Below are 20,930 nucleotides of genomic sequence, written 5' to 3' on the forward strand. Positions count from 1 at the left end.
ATTAGTCGTTTAAAATAGGCCTAATTACTTAAAAAAAACCTCACCTTAAACTTTTTTTTCGTTTATACCATGACCTTGTAAAAAAGTCATTTGTATCCAATTTTAAGTTTTTAGGTTTCATCTCTACCCAATATAAAATATAATTGACAATTTAATGAATTAAAGGATGAAAAAAATTAAAAACAATTAAATAAAAGGTTATATCATACGTCTAATTAGTATATAAACATAAATAAAAGGATTATTTTCAACTTTATTTCAAGTGAAAAGAGTCAATTTTAGTACTTTTGGGTAGAGATGACTAAAAACTCAAAATTGGGTACAAATGATTTTTTTACAAGATCAAGGTATAAACGAAAAAAAAGGTTCAAGGTGGGGTTTTTTTAAATAATTAAGCCTTTAAAATAAGGTTATAAATTTTATTTCCTAAATTTAAGTTTCTATATCCAAAAAAAATCTATCCATTTAGTAAGGTCTTCAAATTTTTTAAGGAACTTACCCAAACAAATCCTAACGTTTTACTTTTTTGACGATTTAATTCTAACGTTTAAAACATTGCAAAACAAATTCTAACCGTTCTAATTTTTTCATTTTATAACCCAAACCGTTTTTTGGCCATTATTTGAATATGTGGCAGTTATATTATTAGTATTTTAAATCCCAACGTTTTAAAATTTTACAAATAAAATTCCGATGTTTTGCAATTTTGCACTATGGAACCTAAAAAAGATGGCAAAATGGCCAGAATTCAAGATGAGGCGAAAAAATGCAAAAATTGAGAAGTTTAATATTTATATCGTAACATTTTAAATGTTAGACTTAAATCGCTAAAAAGGTGAGGATTTGTTTTGTCAATACCCAATTTTTTATTTAAATTTGTAAAAGTCGAAAAATAATTAAATTTGTGTATTCATTTGGACTAAATTACGACTTAAGTTGTAATTTGCACCCGCAATTTATAAACAATGGATAATTACCATATAAATTAATTTTGTGGACAAATCAATATGAACTTACTAATTATGGACAATTAGTCCCATTTTGACAATTTACCTTTAACTTGTAAGCTAATTGTCCCCTCAATTGGCAATTTGTTCCCTCAACTTGTAAGCAAATTTTTAAAAATGGGACTAATTGCCCATATTCAGCAAGTTAATGACTGATTTACCTACACAGTAATTTATGTGTTCATTGCTTATTATTAGAAATTGAGGGGCAAATTGCTACTTAATTTACTATTGTTCTACTTACTCATGCCCTTGTCCAAAAGAGAAAAAACATTCTTATATGCTAACGTCGTATTTTTTTTTTATAATTAGAGGGCGGGGGAGCACTTGTGGAAGAAATCGATCCCACGACCTAGCAGATTGCTGCCTAACGCTTAAACCGTTTGAGCTATAACGCATCGGTTGCTGACGTAGTATTTAGAAGAATTAGCCCATCTTAAGATCCCTCAATTTTACGTTTTTAGTTTATCTGATTCCTGAACTTTTATTTGATCTTGTCTAATCCTTAAATTTTATGTTTTTAATTTATTTGGTTCCTAAATTTTCATTTGATCTTATCTGATCCCTAAACTTTAATTTTTTTCGCTTCCTCGGATCCTTAAACGGACGAAAATTCAGGAACCAAATAAATTAAAAATGTAAAGTTTAGAAACCAAATAAGATCAAATGGAAATTTAGTGATCAGATAAACTAAAAACATAAAGTTTAAAAATCAGATAATAGCAAATGGAAGTTTGAAGACCGGATAAATTAAAAATATAAAATTTAGAGAACTTAAAATAAATTAATCATATTTAAAACTATTTTGTCATCCATAAAAAATATTCGAGAATCATTAAAACCTGAAATCCTATAAATAATATTCAATAATTTTAAAAAGCTTATAAATAGTATTCAATAGTTTTAGGAGAACCTAACTTAATCTAATGTTGAGTATTATATATAGTGAAAATTTAATTACTTAACAACCAATACATTTTTTGGAGCATAATTATCATGGATATGGAGCTTATGCTTGTTCTGCACTTTTTAGTCCTGTTAGTTATGATTTTAAGGGAGTTTAGATTTTCCGGTTGGATTTTGTTCCGGAGCTTTTCTTGTAATTGGTTTCTCGAATTTTGTAATTTTTCATTCTATTTATTTTTGTAGCGAGAAAAATGATGTATTCGCTAAGAGAGTGTCAACCTAGTTGAGATGCTCGGGTGCGATCCCTGATTTTTCGACTACAACTTCATATAAAAAATTAAAATTATTTTAGGCATAATTTATTTTCACGTTCTTATATTTTTTTTTTGATTCTTTTTTTACTTGGCCGCTGATTTAGTTTGGTACTTTAGTTAATCCCTGTTTTTTTTTATTTACTTAGTCTTTATATTTCCGTTTTCGTCTAAATCTTTCATAAATTGTTTTATTTACTTACTTCTCTTTTAAAATTTTATTTTTTATTTATTTCGTCCCTACTCTATCTTTAAGGACTAAATTACTATGAAAATTAGTTATAGAAAGATAAAAAAAATTAAAAAAAAACCTATAAAAATTAATTAAAAAGACAAAATAGATCGAGAACCAAACAAATAACAAATATAAAATACAAAAACTTTAAGCTGTTATTTTATTATCAAGTATTGTTTCAATATGAGACATTACTAAATCTATAATAAGGCAGCCTTAAAGTGTTTTTGTATTGCAAACTGGATTTCTGATAGCAAAAACTGTTTTTTTTTTTTACAATACAACAACTTAAAGTGTTTTTTTTTTAATTTATCATATATCAATAATTAAATCCAAAACACTTACAATTTGTCAAAAAACTGAAAAAAAAAATTTGTAATAGGTGTATTGTCCATTTCACAGATCTACTTATAAAAATATAAAAATTATGGAACTATAGTAAAAACTGTAGCCATATAATCTGATTTAACTATCACTTAACAAACTCTTCATAAAAAGGACATATAAATATTTTACAAAAAAAAAAACCTTAAAAGAACAAATAATAAAATACAGTATTAAAAAAACATTATTGTTAAAAGGTTTTCAATATATCTTGATTCTTGATTGGCGATAAATTGTATTTGATATAAAATTTGTTGATAAATTATAATCCATCAAAACCAAAAAAAAAAAAAATTGAAACAAAATTGGTTATAAATAGAAGATTGAATATATCGTTGATTAAAAGAGAAAGATATAAGAAAAAGAGGCTAAAAATAGAACAAAAGGCCGTTAACAATAAATCAACCACCAAAGTATTAATCAAACTATCCAAAAGTATCAATTCCGCTCTCTCGAGTCTAAAATTGAAAGAACAAAAAGTTGATTAATACACCGAAATCTAAATCGCTCTCGCGTAATTAGATTTCGACAATACTAATCAAACGATTAATTCGCAAACTTAACAACCACCAAAGTCCTAAACCGTTCTCGCGTGATTAATCCTTAAACTTGTGTTTAATTAGGTGCATCTAATTAAATAAATCATAGAGTAATATATCAATTTAATCTAAGAATTAGGCCCGATAAACACAACGAACCCTAATTAAAAACCCAACTCAATAACCTAGTCAACAACATAGCAATCATAAGCAACTTCTAAACTAGGGATTTAGCAACTCATCACTAACATTACAAAACTAATTAAACAAAAGTAGAGATTAATTACCTTGAAGTACTAATTAAAGGCTAAGAGTGTTAATGAGATAATGAAATTTTAATAAAATGAACTACTACTTGTATTAAATGAGTATTCAAGAACATCAAAATCTGAAAATAAAATGATGAACACCAATATTCAAATCTCTACACTATTAAAAGAACAAGAGATATAAAACTCTAAGCTAATAATTGTTTCTTACGATGAAACGATAGATAACCTAAAAAAAGGATAAAGTGACTTATATAGTCAAGAAAATAAGAAAAGTAGATACATCCTAATACAAGTGTGTTGGGCCAAAAGAGGAAGCGGACCAACCAAGCTCAAATTTCAAAACCGATTCTGAATTTTCTTCATGTCTTGATCGAGAATTTTTTTCATGTTTTGTGTCGGATATGATTAATTACCTATAACCTATGAATTAATTTCTAATAAAAATTCTATTATTAATTATAAATAAAGTACATTGGTATAATTATCATAAATTAAATTAATATATAATTGACTAGTCAGGTTACGAGTCACATAAAGCGAAACTAGTAGTTATATAATCAAAAACCATAAAACGGAAAATTTAAACCGTTATAAATGATTTACCGATTAAATCGGTTATTGTTTTACATTTTAAATTTAGGCTTTTAATTTTAAAGGCAATAATATTATGGATTGGGTTTCAAATGAAGCTTAATGTTTCAGACTGCAATTTTTTCAATTCAAGAGGTATTTATCAACAATTTTTTTCAGTTTACAAGAAATAATTTATCTAATTATATGATCACAATATCTCCGAGATCAACGTATCCTCCTTCCATCGTCCTTCGCCATTAAATCATCTTTAGCTTTTGTTTAGTTTGTAATTAGAATATTTAGTTTTTCCATAAACTTTACAATCTGTTTGATGAAAATTTAGAATTCCATTAGTTAGGCGAAAAAATATTCTTGTTAGTCGGAAACAGTTTTGATAACTTTTTTAGGTTTCGAATTTTTAATTTTAGGGTTTAAATTTTTTACAATTTAGTGAACTATATGCTTTAATATGCTTTCTACACTTAGAATTCCGGTGAGTAATGGTTTACATAACTGACGGAAATTGCGATAGTAACCTCGGAAATTGCGTTATAGTTCGGTAACCGCAATAAATTTTAACGGTTAATCAGACTCGGACTGGGACTGGAATTCACAATCTCACAGTGGGAGCTACAATTTCAACATCACTGAATTCATTCTAGTTTATTCTATTCTAAGTATTTCTTTTGTTTTTGTTTCTGCACAACTAAAACTGAAGCTTCACTATGAAGATCATTTGAAACAAGAAAGTCGCCCAAAATACCCAATTCTGGAAGTTCACTCCATTGAGATAGCCCCCTTGTTTGAGGAGATTCAATTCCGTCTCGTCTTCCGACTAGAAAAAGATCGTAGTCATTCGCTAATGTATGAACTAACAATGCGGTATCTGGTCCGTCGTTCACTTTATGCTCTTTGTATGTGACAATTGATTCTTTGTTATCAATGTTACTTTGCTTAACATCATCAATAACATCTTCAATCAAATCAGCATTCAGGATTTTTTCTTCCCAGTCAGCAGTATCATCCTCCTCTGTGTTGGATATCAAATGGACGACTGTTAGACTTGCTATCGAGTTCTTGGCCATGCGCCTTGCTAAGGCCAAGGCCTCTCGATCATCGCTGCCTCCCAAAAAGATCACACACAAGGCTTGAAATGAGTTTGTTGATGCTTTGATGTGTTGGTGATTACATTTGCTGCGATCAAAGAATATCCCGACAGAGCAAGGGGTTCTGTCGAGGACTCTGCGCGTAAGGTTCCTAACTCTGAGGAGATTTTCAGACCCTGCAGCTTCATGAATTGTGAACTTTGGATGGAACGGGATTAATATAAGGGATGTGAGTTTATCGAGAGCGAGTGTGCATATGTCTTCGTGCATGAACTTAGGTGGAGATATTGCTGTGAAGGTATCTACGGATACTGCATCCCAATTATACTGCTGGTAGTTATCAAAAGACATGATGACATTTTCAGAAATGTGGTTCGAACCTGGTTTTTGCTTTCGGTGAGTTATGAAAATCGGGGTTGTTCGACCCATTAGCTCGATGAGGTGAAGGACATAAACTGCGATAGGGCTTTCTTTTGTAGGATACGTAGATCTAAGAAATTTCTTGACAGAAGTTATGTCGTCGGGTTTTCTAATGCACGTGACAATTCGGAGCTCAGATTGAGGCTTTAAACAGGAAATGTTCCTCTCTTCATACCCTGCATATTTCCGTGACGGGTCATAGAGATATTTGACAAGAACTGGGAAGAAGACTGAGCTAAAGAGGATGAATAAAGCAATAAGGGACAGAAGCTCTTGACTGACAATCTGCATAGGAAGAACGAAATCAAGACATTAGATTAATGCAAAACAGATCAATATTTTGATTCTTATCAAAACAGATTGATTCAACTACCTCTTTGTCGTTGAGAACAGCAGTTGCTGTTAGCTCAATCACACCTTTGCAGCTCAAAATGAAAGCGAGCGCCACCGAATCAATTATCGGCAGCTTGCAGAACAACGAAGGGATGAAACACGCAATCAACTTGACAGCAAAAAGTATGACTATAACAGCCAGGTAAAGATGTATCTTGGTAAATTCCGACGAGATCAAGAACAAATCGACATTCAACATCGATATAGCAGTTAGGATTGGAAGAAGAAACCCGAAAGAAACAGTTTCGAACTTTTCTACTAAAGAAGATCCTAATGGAGGTCCTGCTGGTACCGTGAAACCCAGAATAAAGGGACCAACGTACGGTCCCTCATGAAACTCAAAGGAAAACAGGCCGGACAAGAATGCTAACACGAGGATGATGCTAATGTATGCACTTCTAACCGGAGTTCCCGTCGGAGTCCGTCGACTCACCCAAAGCATCATTGGTCTTATGATAAATGCTGCCAGTAAAAGAAAGCTGGCAAATGCTATGAAGTATCTCTTACTGCCTCCCTTGTAGAATGATGAAATTAATGCTATTATGATAGAGTACACATCCGCAACTAAAGCCGCCGAAAGTCCAAGACGTCCGAGTTCGGAATTCGTTATTTTGAGTTGGTCTATTGTGTAGGAAACAACAGGAAAGGGAGTGATTGATTGAATCTGTACGACTTCTAAGAATACAGCTAACTCCCTATAGTTTTCAAAAATATTATGTTTTTGGGTGATTGCGTAAATTGCCCCACATATATATGGAGTTAGTGCACATAAAACACCAATTGACATAGCCTTTTTTCCTGTCGTAAGTGCCATCCCAACATCCATCTTTACTGCCGCTAGAAACATAAAGATATTGATGCTGATCACTGCTAAGGTTCGGAGTGTGACATGGCTCTCTATAGGGTATACGTTGTATTTCATGAAGTCATATTTCCCCAGAAGTGTTTCGCCAAGAATTAACCCCGTCTGCAACACAACAACACAATTAATATTAGATCAATCAATCAACAATTACGGGTGTTCGTGCTCGTCCGTCGTTGTAAAGTAGTCGCCGTGACGCTTTCTGGCTATCTATAATACTGAAATCGAGTTAAGAGTCACATTATTTTGAAATTAACATTTTATAGTCGAATTAAGTTTGATCTTGACAATGTTTTAACTCAATTTTTTATACTCCAAGTAATAGATTATGACTATCATGTACATTGCTTGTATTTCATTGTGACTACCTCTTTTTAATTTATTTATTTTGAGTACCAAACTTCCATTTAAGTAACATCATCAGATTTTTAAGTATTTTGATCAAATTATGGATATGAAATAATCAGTGTTTGATTATTTATACTAAATTACACCTTATATATTACGTAAACACATTAGGAGGCGAGAATCAACTCATATATGAGTTAATTCGTGAAAAAAAAAATCTTTTTTGTTGAAATAAAATTAAAGTTTATTCACTAAAATAAATAAAAACAAATTAAAATACGGTAACCAAAATGAATTACAACCCCTAAACGCGGGATGATTATAAAACCCTAATTGCAAACATGGAAAAAACAAGAAAAAAAGAGAGGACTTACGAGCATTGAAGAGACGAACAATGTAATTCCGAAACGCTTGAGAAGAAAATGAAACGCATGGCTAATAATAAAAATGAGACCAATTTGTAATTCAAATAATGGCAATGAATGGCTCATGAAACTATACGAATCTATATTTCCGTCGAGATAAAATTTCGTAATATTTATTATATCTACGCATGTCATTGTAGAATTACTATGAACATCAACAATTTGTAAGCTTTCCATTATTGTTGAAAATATTTGAAAACTTGAGGAAAATAAAATTAATTTAAATTACAGTTAATTCAGATATAAATATACAATTCAAATTACAGTTAATTCAACAGCTAGTATCTTGTAGGTTTGGTTAGTTTTGATAAGTAGACAGATAAATAAATAGATGTACCAAAAAACGATTATGACATTGAACAACTGTAATGATCAAAAGGTAGTTTTTTTCTTTTTTAAATCGAAAGTAGTTTAATTGAAAGATAAAATACAAACCACATCTTGTATTGATTGATTAATACCAGTATTGTAAATTGATGATCAGTTCCGTTCGATTCAACATTTTTCTTCTAAAAATTGAAAATACATATCAGTAAGAATTGCAATTATCATATTGTGTGATTTATGGCTTAATAGCAGGATAAATTCAATTTTTACGAATTCAAAATTTGTAATTTTTACAATAATGTCATAATTTCTACATTTCATTGCAAGCAATTTTTTTTTTTCAATCAATCTCAAATTTTAAATTTATAAGCTCGATATAATACCTACTAGTTTTATTTGGGTTTTCAGGACACTTTTAGCTTCAAATTCGTCTTTTAATTGTTGCAACCGTCGTAAAAGTTAGAAAATTTATTGGAGAGGCCGTGTAATTTTTAATATATCAAGGCTTCAGTCTGTCGAACAATCTTTGGGTGCACTACTAGAAAAGCTGAATTTAGCAGTGGATTTTAATCTGTCGCTAAATTCGTCAAATAGTTATCCCGCCAACTAAATATGTAGTTTAGCGAAAAAAATTGAAGTTCATTGCTAAATCTGTAGTTTAGCAACAGATTTGTTAAAAAATAATTAATTTTAAAAAAATTAATTGTTTGAAAAAAAATTATATTTAAAAAAGCTTATTATGAAAAAACATTTTTAAAATGATTATTTTATAATGCGGAAGTAAAGTGCGGAAGTAATAATATGTTTTATTATTTATAAGTTAAATATAATATATATATATATATAGATATATGTAGATACCCTTTTTCGGACAGGTAAAAGGGATAAATGACTAAAGCGTCCAATAATAATTTCCAGAGATATTCGTCTGGTGACAAGTGTAGCCACATATTTTCCGGACAGGTAAAAAGTGATAAAGGACTAAAGCGTACAATAATAATTTCTAGAGAATTCGTCAACCATGCATCAGACAACACATGTCAGACCTACTAATAGCTCCCTAAAGCTTAAGAGACCAGTGTTCCTCGGAGGAATGTTCTAAGATGAGTGCACCTGTAAAATTGCTACAAATAAGCATCGCAATTAAAACACAAATTACTCACTGATGAGTTTATTACGTACATCAATCCACTCTAAGTCGTTCAGACAATCTCTATATTCAGTTCCTTGACACTGAGTCAAAGTACGAGAGACGTCCCAAAATCACAGTAGAGGAATGCTAGGCGCCGGCATGTCACTATATTCGGTCAAAATACCAGTCTGGACATCCCAAGTTTGAAAAAGGGAAACACATAATCAAATTAAAAAGTCAATAGAGACAAGATACACAAAATAAGGGTTCAAAAAAAGAATACACGTCTACAACGGGCCACATCCCATAGAGACGAGATCCCTCATGGACAATCTGCTCCATATTACCATAAAAATAGGCGAGGGAAGCGAACCCCCAATCATAGGAGGCGACATGATCCAAGTCCTCCAGCGCCGATAATACACATAGAGGAGGAGTCGAACTCAAATCGCAAAACAATATTGTCCACAACAAATAGAACAGAAAGACTCGAACAATCTGATCAACCTTGTGTTCATTCCTCGAATGTATTCAAAGCTGATAATTTTCATCACTCCTCGTTCCTCAAATCTCATTTAGGATCAAATCCTAGTTATGTGCGGCGAAGTATTTTTTAGGCTCAAGCGGGAATAAAATTGGGAGCTAGAGTGCGAATTACGATGGAAAGAAAATAAAAATTTGATGGATCTGGAGTCGGGGTATGTGCGTACTCCGCAACTTCCATATTTATTAGAAGCCATGGTTGATCAATTATTAGAATTTGATGGTAAGGCTTTGTAAGAGGGTCTATTGCGGGATGTTTTAGGAGGAAGATGTTTTCTGGATTGTGAGTGTACTTATTAGTAATAGTGGCGTTGAGGATATATGGTGAAGGTCTCATAACCGCACCATAATCTCATTTAGCATTCATTATACATTGCATATCCTGTTTAGCTATAATTAAAATAAAATAGAAATTAGTTATTATACATTTTATAAGTTAGAATCAAATTGAAAAGGAAAACCCTATCATAAGGCCCCTGTACTCTCTTTTTTTCTTTACTTCGTCCCTTAGAATTCTTTTTCTTTACTTGGTCTTTATACTTTTGAAAACAGTTTTATAAACTCTTTATGATAATAAAAGTGCGGAAGTGTGTTGCACTTTCAAAGACTAAGTAAAGAAATATAAGAATTTTATAAAAATCATTCAAAAGTATAAGGATCAAGTAAATATAAAGTAGAAAGTACATGGACCTTAACATCGGTTAAGCCAATTGAAAATGAATGTTACGATTGGTAAAATTGAGTAGATTCAAATGAACTATCAAATTCTTGAGAATTTAAAGGTAAAGTTAATATACCTAGAATAAACCTTTAAACTTTAAATTCTATGAGCTCTTAAGATGAAGAAAGTAATTCAAGGCTAATTGGTATGTATTTTTATCTACTTAGCTTGTTTTTTTTTGGTTTACCTATGTTATTATATGTTATGTTACTAAATCTGGAATTATAGCCTTAGTGCGAGATGCATAATTTGAGTTTTATAACTTTAAATTGAATGATTTTTATTGCTATATAAACTTTAAAATGTTAACTACATATTTATAAGTTTAAGTTTTTTCTTATTTGGTCTTCAACATATTCGTTTTGTCTAAAACATTATATTACTCTCTTTGTCCTGGCAGTTTGAACCATGTTTAGGAGAAATGCTATAATTTAGTGTATAGTATATTGATGAAATTTCTTTTGATAATAATTCTAGACTCATAAGGTTACAATTGGGCCTCGAAGTTTGCTAAAATTATTTATATATTGAGTTTTGGACTATTGTTTTCATGGGGTATATGTTTTGTCTTAGAAAGAATTGATGACATGTTGATTATCACTCATTTGCATGTAGGATTGAGTCCAAGAACTGGTGATGTTACGACCCAAAGTTTTGAGCCGAAACCGGCGTTAGGGAATTGAGTGTTAGCTCTGAAACCTGTAGCAAACTTAAAAACCACTAAAAACTTTTCGCGATCTAATCAAATCAAACATATCAACATACGATAATTCATAAAACGTTTTCAGGAAATTTTTAAATGGTTACAAACATCAAACATCTTCTAAAAACGATATATGGAAACCAGGGTCTTACAATGCGATGCCACATATTTAGCATAACCCCGTTTCACACACAAAAGTAAACAGTTAAAACACAGTTCAAAACTACACAAGTTTATCAAACATTAGATTATAAACGATACATTTAAAAACTGTTTGACAAAACAACATATACAAATAGGACTTGACTACTGCAGCTCTATCGATTGAAACCATCTTTTGTACATACTTCAAAACACAAACTTCTAGAACAAGAGTAGAAGTCCATCGCGTCAAAACAATTTTACCTGAAAGGAAATACTATGGGGTGGTCAGTCGATACTGAATGAGTTCATAAATTTACAAATGAGTATTCTATAAAACAAAACAATGTTATAAATTATTCATTCATATGCATCCAAATATAACTCCCGATTGAAACCCTAATCCTCGATTTATCGAATCTTCCAAACTGAATTCTTCTTTCGAGTGAGACGATCAACCTAATCCTGATGGTCCGGTTCTGATATATTTCAACTGTCACGACCCAAAATCAATGGCCGAGACTGACGCTAGAAAATGGAAATGGTGGCTTTCAAACCCGTAGTAAGCCTAAAATCACTATAATATTTTTGCAAACAAACAAACATATTGTGACTATATAAACGGAAGCAAACATACCAACGTGTATATATACCAATCAATCGACACGACACATGTGGGCATTTCACTTCCGTACCACATACATATTAGCTCATCAATCTATTCTTACAAAAACTGTTATCATAAAACAATGTCAAAACGATCAAATGATATAGCGTGTCCTAGCATAAGACATAAACAAATAGCAGGTATGGCATCGTATACTATTACAGCGCCAAGGGAACCTTGTACTTTATATAATTAGTGAACTTTTGATTTCTAAAATAGATTCTTTTAAAAAAAATCAAAATGATTTTTTATACCTTTTTAAAAAAGAAAAATAATAAATATAAATTTAAAAATTTAAAAATTTAAAATTATAACTTCAATTTCATTTTTATTTTTATATATAAAAAAATAAAATCAACTCCATAAATAAAATTAACCGTAAAAATAAAAATATTTAATATATAATTTTTAAACTACAAATAAAAACATGTTGTAAATTTTTAAAAAGAAAATTGCATTTGACTTTAATTTTTTGTAATTATGAGTTTTTTTATTAAAAATTGTAAGTTTTGATTTTAAAAATTCTTTATTTTTTCACACATTTAATCTTATATTTTACAGTTTAACCCATTTGACTCTCTTTTTTCGAGTTTGGTAATGTGTTTGTTAAATGGCAGTCCAGTAAGCACTTTTTTTCTACATCAGTGCATTTGTGCTCATTTCCTTTTCAATAAAACCTACAAGTTAATATGTCAAATACGTTAAATTGAAAGATGAGAGATCAGATGGATAAATGAATCAACAGAGGTTAAAAGATATATTAAACTAGTTAATATATATGACAATTTTTTAAGAAAAAAAACTTTAAGCTGTCATATATGTATTTTCTGACAAATATACTAAAATTTAATAATCAAATTAAAAAAGAAGAAGTTAAAATTAGATAATTAAATTGGAACAAATTAAAATGGAACAAAGTGCAAAGCAAAGTATATTTTGATTTCAATTAGCAAAATCCTTCTTCCGTCTTCCTCCCCCATTAAATTATGCAGAAACTACAACTGGTAAGTTTGATTCTGCTCATATTTAGCTTCTGTTTGTTTTGCAATTAGAAAAGATAGAAACATTATCATTCACTGAATATTTCGCTCTTCCATTTACTTTACAATCTCTGATATTCAAACAAGAAAAAAATTACAATCTGTTTGATGAGAACTGAGAATTCCATTGATTAGCTTTAAGATTCATGAGATTACTTCTGAGTGACAAAAGTTTCTTGTTGGTCGAAACAGTTTTTGTAACTCTTTTAGATTTGGAAATTTTGATTCTTAGGGTTTAACATTTGTTGCAGTTAGTGAACTATAGGCGTTTTACGCTTCGAATTCAGCTGAATTATCGCTTATATGGCACCTGTTTCCACATAAGGAATTATTGACCGGAATTGCCATGGTAACCTCCTGTTTGGAAAAATGGAGGTTCGGCTATAGTTCGATAACCGCAAAAAATTTAACGGTTACCCTGACTCGGGCTGGGATTGGAATCCACAATCTGACAGTCGGAGCAAAATCACTGAGCCGTAATTCATTCCATTGTAATCTATTCTAGGTATTTCTTTTGTTTTTGTTTTTGCACTACTAAAACCGAAGCTTCACTTTGAATATCCTTTGAAACAAGAAAATCCCCCATAGTCCCCAATTCTGGAAGTTCACTCCATTGAGATAGCCCCTTTGTTTGAGGAGATTCAATTCTGTCTCGTCTTCCGACTAGAAAAAGATCGTAGTCATTCGCTAATGTATGAACTAACAATGCAGTATCTGGTCCATCTTTCACTTTATGCTCTTTGTATGTGAAAATTGATGCTTTGTTATCACTGTTGCTTATCTTGATTTCTTCAATCAAATCAGTGTTGAGGATTTTTTCTTCCCAATCCACACTATCATTATCCTCTTCGTCAGGTATTAGATGGATGATTGCTAGACTTGCCATTGAGTTCTTGGCCATGCGTCTTGCTAAAGACAAGGCCTCTCGATCATCGCTGCCACCCAAGAAGATCACACACAAGGACTTAAATGCCATGGTTGATGCTTTGATGTTTTTATGATTACATTTGCTGCGATCAAAAAATATCCCGACAGAGCAAGGGGTTCTGTCGAGGACTCTACGAGTAAGGTTCCTAAATTTGATGAGGCTTTCGGATCCGGAAGCTCCACGCGTTGTCCATTTTGGATGGAATGGGATTAATATAAGGGATGTGAATTTATCGAGAGCGAGTGTGCATATGTCTTCGTGCATGAACTTAGGTGGAGATATAGCTGTAAAGGTATTTACAGATACTGCATTCCAATTGTGTTGCTGGTAGTTATCAAAAGACAGGATGACATTTTGAGAAATGCGAGTCGAATTTGATTTGTTCTTTCGATGGGTTATGAAAATCGGGGTGGTTCGACCTATTAGCTCGATTAGGTGAAGAACATAAATTGCCAAAGGGCTTTCTGTTGTAGGATATGCAGTTCGAAGAAATTTCTTGACAGAAGTTATGTCCTCTGATTTCTGAATGCACGTGACAATTCGGAGCTCGGATTGAGGCTTTAAACAAAAAATGTTCCTCTCTTGATACCCTGCATATTTCCGTGAAGGGTCATAGAGATATTTGACTAGAACTGGGGAAAAGATTGAGCTAAATAGGATGAATAAAGCCATGAGGGACAAAAGCTCCTGACTGAAGACCTGCAAATGAAGAATGAAAACGAGACATTAGATTAATGCAAAATAGACCAAGATGTTGATTCTTTTTCAGAGCAGATTACCTCTTTGTCATTGAGAACAGCACTTTCTGTTAGCTCAATTACGCCTTTACAGCCTAAAATGAAAGCGAGCGCCACCGAATCAATTATTGGCATCTTGCAGAACAACGAAGGGATGAAACACCCAGTAAACTTGACAGCGAAAAGTATGACTATAACAGCCAGGTAAGGTTGTATCCTGGTAAATTCCGATCCGATCAAGAATAAATCGACATTCAACATCGATATAGCAGTTAGGATAGGTAGAAGAAATCCGAACGAAACACTTTCAAACTTTTCTACCAAAGAAGATCCTAATGGAGGTCCTGCTGGTACCGTAAAACCCAGAATTAAGGGACCAACGTATGGTCCCTGATCAAACTTAAAGAAATACAAGCCCGATAAGAATGATAACACAACGATGATGCTAATATATGTACTTCTGACCGGAGTTCCCGTCGGAGTTCGTCGACTCACCCAAAGCATCATTGGCCTTATGATAAATGCTGCCACTAAAATAAAGCTGGAAAATGCTACAAAATATCTCTTACTGCCTCCCCTGTATCCCTCCTTAAAAAATGATGAAATGAATGCAATAATTATAGAGTAAACATCCGCAACTAAAGCCGCCGAAAGTCCAAGACGGCCGAGTTCGGAATTTGTCATTTTGAGTTGATCTATTGTGTAGGAAACAACAGGAAATGGAGTGATTGATTGGATCTGTAATACTTCTAAGTAAACAATTAATTCCTTATAATCATCAAAAATCGTATGTCTTTGGGTGAGTGTATAAATTGTCCCAACTATAAATGGAGTTAGTGTACATAAAATACCAATTGATACTGCCTTTTTTCCTGTCGTAAGTACCATTCCAACATCCATCTTCACAGCCGCTAGAAACATAAAAATATTGATGCTAATCACAGCTAAGGTTCGCAGTGTTACATGGCTCTCAATAGGGTATATATTGTATTTCATAAAGTCATATTTTCCAAGAAATGTTTCACCAAGAATTAACCCTGTCTGTAAAACAAGAGCAAAATTAATATTAGAACAATTAATCAATCATATACTTTAGGCTACTAGACTGAAAAAACTCTGACCTTTGTTTTAGTTTTCAATTCCACCCCGACATAGCAATTTTTTCAATTATACCTTATTTTGCATTTTTAGTTTTCAATTGCACCCTGAATTAAAAATATTAAATGAATTTATTATTATAAGGACTAAAATATATAAAACAAATACATTTAAGGATTAGTTCATACTTTTTTCCATTTGGCTAAATTCAAACAAATTTTTATACTTAAATGAAATTCAAATAAATCCTAAAAATAAAAATAAATTAATTTTTATTTTATTTTTTTAATTTCCGGGGGAGGAGCAGCTGCTCTTTCTCCGGCAGCTCGTGGCCTGAGGAGCTGCTGCTCCTCAGGCCAGGAGCAGTTCTGCTCCTCCGTTGAGGAGCTGCCTGCTCCGGAAATTTTAAAATATTTTTTTTAAAATTAATTTAATTTTTTTTTATAGAGGAGATGATTTTTTGGTATAATTTATAACATTAAAGGACTTTTAGGTTTTTTAATAAAAATGAAGGACCTATTTTGAATATTAACCAAATGAAAAGAGTTCAATTTAATACATCAGGGTGCAAATGAAAACTAAAAATACAAAATAGGGTATAATTAAAAAATTGCTAAGTCGGGGTGTAATTGAAAACTAAAACAAAAATCGAGGTTTTTTCAGCCCATTAGCCTATACTTTAACCCACTACAGACGCTTGCCCGTCATCATAAAGTAATCGACGTGAAACTCTTGGGCTAGTTTAACCCACTACAGGCAGTAGTGGTCGTCGGTCGTCGCCGCAAAGCTTTCGGGCTATCCATAATACTATAGTACATTTTGATTTAGAATTGAAGGTTTAATCAAGTCGAGTCAATTCGCGAACTACTCATACTGATTCGAAAAATTATTCGAGATCGACGCAGTATATTAATATAATCGAGTTCGACCTTCTCGAGTGAACTGTTGAGCCGAGTTGAAATATTAAGATATTTGATACTCATAGACATGCTCGAATTTTTTTATCTACCACTATAATTAATATATTTGATCCTCTACTAAATACTGAGAGATCGAGTTAGCGTCAAACTATTTTGAAATTTACATTTTAGAGTCGAGTAGAGTTTATTTTAACTTGATTATACCCCAAGTAATAGATTTCCATTGTCATGTATTTTGCTTGTATTTCATTGTGGTTACCGTATTTTGTTTTGTTATATGTTGAGTATTTAACTTCTATTTAAGTAACATCAGGTGCTTTTCCAATAATTTACGGCTAAATTATGCATATGTTGCAAATGGTGTTTGATTATATAAACACATAATTAGTTTAGAATCAACTCGATATTTATTGTTGAAATGAAATTGAAGTTTAATCACTTAAATAATACAAATTAATATACGGTAATTGAAATGAAATACAAATGACGGTCACAATTCATTACCCATTATACCCCTAAACGCAATGATTAAAACCCTAATCGGAAATATGGAAGAAACAGGAGAAAAAGAGAGAAGACTTACGAGCATTGAAGAGACGAAGAAGGTAATTCCGAAACGCTTGAGAAGAAAATGAAAAGCATGGCTGAAAACAAAAATGAGACCAATTTGCAATTCAAATAATGGCAATGAATAGCTCATGAATGCATATGAATCTATATTTCCTTCACGATATAATTTCGTAATATTTGTTAGGCTTACGCATGTCATTGTAGAATTACTATGAACATGATCAATTTGTAAGCCTTCCATTATTGTTGAAAATGTTTTAAACCTTGAATAAAATAAAATCAATTCAAGTCACAGTTAATTCAAATATAAATATACAATTCAAATTATAGTTAATTCAACTGCAATCTCGTTGTTTTAGTTAATTTTGATAATTAGATAGAAAAATAAATAGATATAACTAAAAAAAGAGGATAACATTGGCAACATCTGTTATCAATAGGTACTTTATCTGAGCTCTTTTGAGTTGTTTGTTTGTTGGCTTTCTTTATCGAAAGTAAAATTAAAATATTATAAAAAAATAAAAATAAAAATAACATCTTATTTTTAGAGTAACTAGTATTGTACATGAAAATTTATTCGGTTTGATTTGATTTGATTTTTTTTTTTCACATATTAAAAATACAGATCAATCCATTTCAATCAAAAACCAGTAAGAATTGTAATTAATGGGCCAAGTAATCATAAGAACAGTATCATGTATTTGCCATCATTTTAAAAAGGCTTAATTACTTAAAAATCACCTATCTTATAACTTTTTTTCATTTATACCATGACCTAGGAAAATTTTCAATTGTACCCTATTTTCGATTTTTATGTTTCATTTGTACCCCAAATTTAAAATTTTTGATAATTTAATTGATTTAAGAATGAAAATATTAAAAACAAGATAAATAAATGATTAATATTAACGTTTTATTATAATATAGGTTAAAAATGAAGGACAAATTTAAACTTTTTTTAAAAGAAAATAGGTCAATTTAACTCATTAGGGTAGAGATGAAACATAAAAATCAAAAATAGGGTACAATTGAAAATTTTCCTAGGTCATGGTATAAATGAAAAAAAGTTACAAGGTGGGTGGTTTTTAAGTAATTATGCCTTTTAAAAATGTGTCATTATGTAATAAGATTAGTCTACGGATGACGTGATGGACTTACTCTATCTAAAAATTTCTCCATGTATGATTCATTATTAGCAAAATGTATCTATTTATGTATCTATTCACTCACAATTTTAACATGTTTGCCATATATACAATATTCTTTCAATCTTATCATGTATTACCATCATCATCTTTTCAATTTTTTTAAATATATCTGCAACGCATTTATGAATGACGTGGTGTAATACTATCCGTCTACATGTACAAAACAATTCAACATGGTGTGTATTGTATCGCACCTCATCAGATTCAAATGGATTGTGGATATAATTTGCCTTCATTTTTTATTGGCCAAACACATATTTGGGTCCCTGCACTATCACTCTTTTCCAACTTAAGTCCCTGAACTATAAAACATTTAAACTAAGTCCCTACACTATCAAAAACATCTATTTTAAGTCCCTATCGTTGCGCAAGTTAACGGAACGTGGATGACGTTAACAATTACATATCAAAAATGCTATTTTGGTCTCTGCACTATCATTTTTTTCCAAATTGAGTCCTTACACTATTAGAAACATCAATTTTAAGTCTTTCTATCACATATTTTAAATAATATTAATAATATTTTTATTTTATTTTCTTTTCTTTTTTAATGTTATTAAATTTTTTAGCATTTCCAAAGCTAGAATCATCTCCGACCATCAATAAATTTTTTGCATTTTAATTTAAAATTTTAATTATTTAAAATTTATTAATTTAATTAAATAAAATAAATTCTTATTTTATACAATTAATTTTTTATTTTTATAAAAAATTAAATATATTAAAAAACTGTTCGTCTACCTCTCAATCTTTAAAATATCATATTTTTAAAAATATTTATTTTAATTTAACTAAATTAATTTATTTCGAATTAATTAATTTTGAGTAATTAAAAATTTAAGTTAGATTTATAGTGCAAGGACTCAAATGGTAAAAAAATTATAGTGTAGGGACTCAAAATTTTAAGTTCATAAATTTTAACTACAACCAATCTCAGAGTCATGCGTTTGTATCTCACTCTCTAACGGAATGACACAGAGGGACTTAAATCAGAGACTTTTGATAGTGCAGGGACTTATTTTAAATGTTTTATAGTTCAGGGACTTAAGTTGGAAAAAAATGATAGTGCAGGGACCTAAATATGTGTTTGGCCTTTTTTATTAGTTAGAATGTGATCTATTAATTATTAATTAGTCAGTACATTCGATTGTTAGAATTTTATATATGTGTTAAAATTTTAAACATATAGACTTAATCTAGAAAATACATATAGACACGATTAGTGATAAATGGTCGGGTCTGCTCCATTGGATCCTGAATAATCACAAAAAAAAATCCGTCAGAAGGGTGTTGAGGATGATTCCGGCAAACCACTCTGACAGTCAAATTAGAAGTATGAGTAATAGAAAGAAGAAAGGGGTGAAAGAGAGCGTAAGTTGAGAGAAAAAAAAATAATAACCTTTGTCTATTTTTTATGTGGGTCTTTTATAGTTAAAAATTTGTTATAGTCTTTGACTGGTAGGAAATCATGCTGACCGATTCTATTGTATGTTCTTTTTGTCTCTGTCTTTTACAGGAGTTGTCGGTGGCTAGTTCGTGTATTATTGTACTTTCTTATCAGATATTATTTTTTAGCGTGTTTATTTCCTTCCTCGGTGAAATCCTGCTCGAACTATTGACTGGACTTGATATGATTATTTGAGTAATGTGATTTTCTCAGATTCGTAATCTCAGTCATCTCGTGGTATTACTGCTTCGGTTGTCCCGTAATGTGGCTGTTTCGGTCTAGTTTTAAGATAAAGATAGATTTTTAGTTTTTTAAATTGTTCCTTTTATCTTGTTATCAATTAGTAAAGTATGTATCAACCCAATGCAAAATAGTCAACAGATCGATAAGCATTCACATATTATGGATCTTAGTAAATTAAATAACAATTTTTACATAAAATGTTATAGTAGTAACTTCAGCATCTAATTAATTTGTGATTCGTATGTTAGATGCTCTAGTAAGAGGAGTATCATCAGCTTTTGTTTTTGAAGTAAAATTAATAAAAATATAAAATTATCTAAAGGGTTATTATATGAATAAAAATCTCTGGAGAATTTTTTTTTTTTTTGATATGAGGTGTTTTAAACGATTCCAACTATAAAACTCACTATCAAATGTTTCAGATTCAAGCTAATTCTCACTCACAGATAAATTTTTTGCGGGAGGCAAACCCCTGAACTCAAATTTTAAACGACTGCATACATAAATACAGTTCGAACCCGCGTCCTCAATTACCGGAAAAGCACCTTATCAACTTATCTGCACCTTGGGATTAGTCTGAAATTTATAAATTCTTAAATTATACCATTTTATTCTCCGAAATTTAAAAGTCTTTTTTATTAAACTTTCGAAGTTTCAATTTTATTTTATTTAATCCCTCAACTTTCAATTTTTTTTTTCGATCTGACCTCTTTTTATCCAGCGT

The 20,930-nt window shown here is 30.9% G+C and overlaps 2 protein-coding genes across 2 annotated transcripts; both read right to left on the reverse strand.

Annotated features, from left to right (window-relative positions):
* Window positions 1-4,750: 4,750 nt before the first annotated feature.
* LOC126674694 (cation/H(+) antiporter 4-like) lies at window positions 4,751-7,352 on the reverse strand. The gene is made up of 2 exons (XM_050369183.2): window positions 6,127-7,352; window positions 4,751-6,038 (listed from the first exon to the last, which is right to left on the reverse strand). Exons 1-2 carry the CDS (start codon window positions 7,066-7,068, stop codon window positions 4,896-4,898), a joined length of 2,085 nt encoding a protein of 694 aa, XP_050225140.2. The 5' UTR covers window positions 7,069-7,352; the 3' UTR covers window positions 4,751-4,895.
* Window positions 7,353-12,984: 5,632 nt separating this feature from the next.
* Window positions 12,985-17,563, reverse strand: LOC126665846 (cation/H(+) antiporter 4-like). Its single transcript, XM_056104309.1, has 3 exons — window positions 17,322-17,563; window positions 14,763-15,761; window positions 12,985-14,682 (listed from the first exon to the last, which is right to left on the reverse strand). The coding sequence occupies exons 1-3, from the start codon at window positions 17,547-17,549 to the stop codon at window positions 13,552-13,554; spliced, it is 2,358 nt and encodes a 785-aa protein (XP_055960284.1). The 5' UTR covers window positions 17,550-17,563; the 3' UTR covers window positions 12,985-13,551.
* Between the last annotated feature and the right edge of the window lie 3,367 nt (window positions 17,564-20,930).

This window comes from Mercurialis annua, linkage group LG1-X, assembly GCF_937616625.2.
Source record: "Mercurialis annua linkage group LG1-X, ddMerAnnu1.2, whole genome shotgun sequence".
Lineage (NCBI taxonomy): Eukaryota > Viridiplantae > Streptophyta > Magnoliopsida > Malpighiales > Euphorbiaceae > Mercurialis > Mercurialis annua.

Excerpts from the sequence above, each read along its gene's own strand:
- LOC126674694 (XM_050369183.2), bottom strand. The coding sequence starts at position 7,068 with ATGAAATACAACGTATACCCTATAGAGAGCCATGTCACACTCCGAACC. Across the intron at positions 6,039-6,126 it reads CTGTTCTCAACGACAAAGAG|ATTGTCAGTCAAGAGCTTCT; the intron begins GTAGTTGAATCA and ends CTTCCTATGCAG.
- LOC126665846 (XM_056104309.1), bottom strand. The coding sequence starts at position 17,549 with ATGGAAGGCTTACAAATTGATCATGTTCATAGTAATTCTACAATGACA. Across the intron at positions 15,762-17,321 it reads TCTTCGTCTCTTCAATGCTC|ACAGGGTTAATTCTTGGTGA; the intron begins GTAAGTCTTCTC and ends CTTGTTTTACAG. Across the intron at positions 14,683-14,762 it reads CTGTTCTCAATGACAAAGAG|GTCTTCAGTCAGGAGCTTTT; the intron begins GTAATCTGCTCT and ends CTTCATTTGCAG.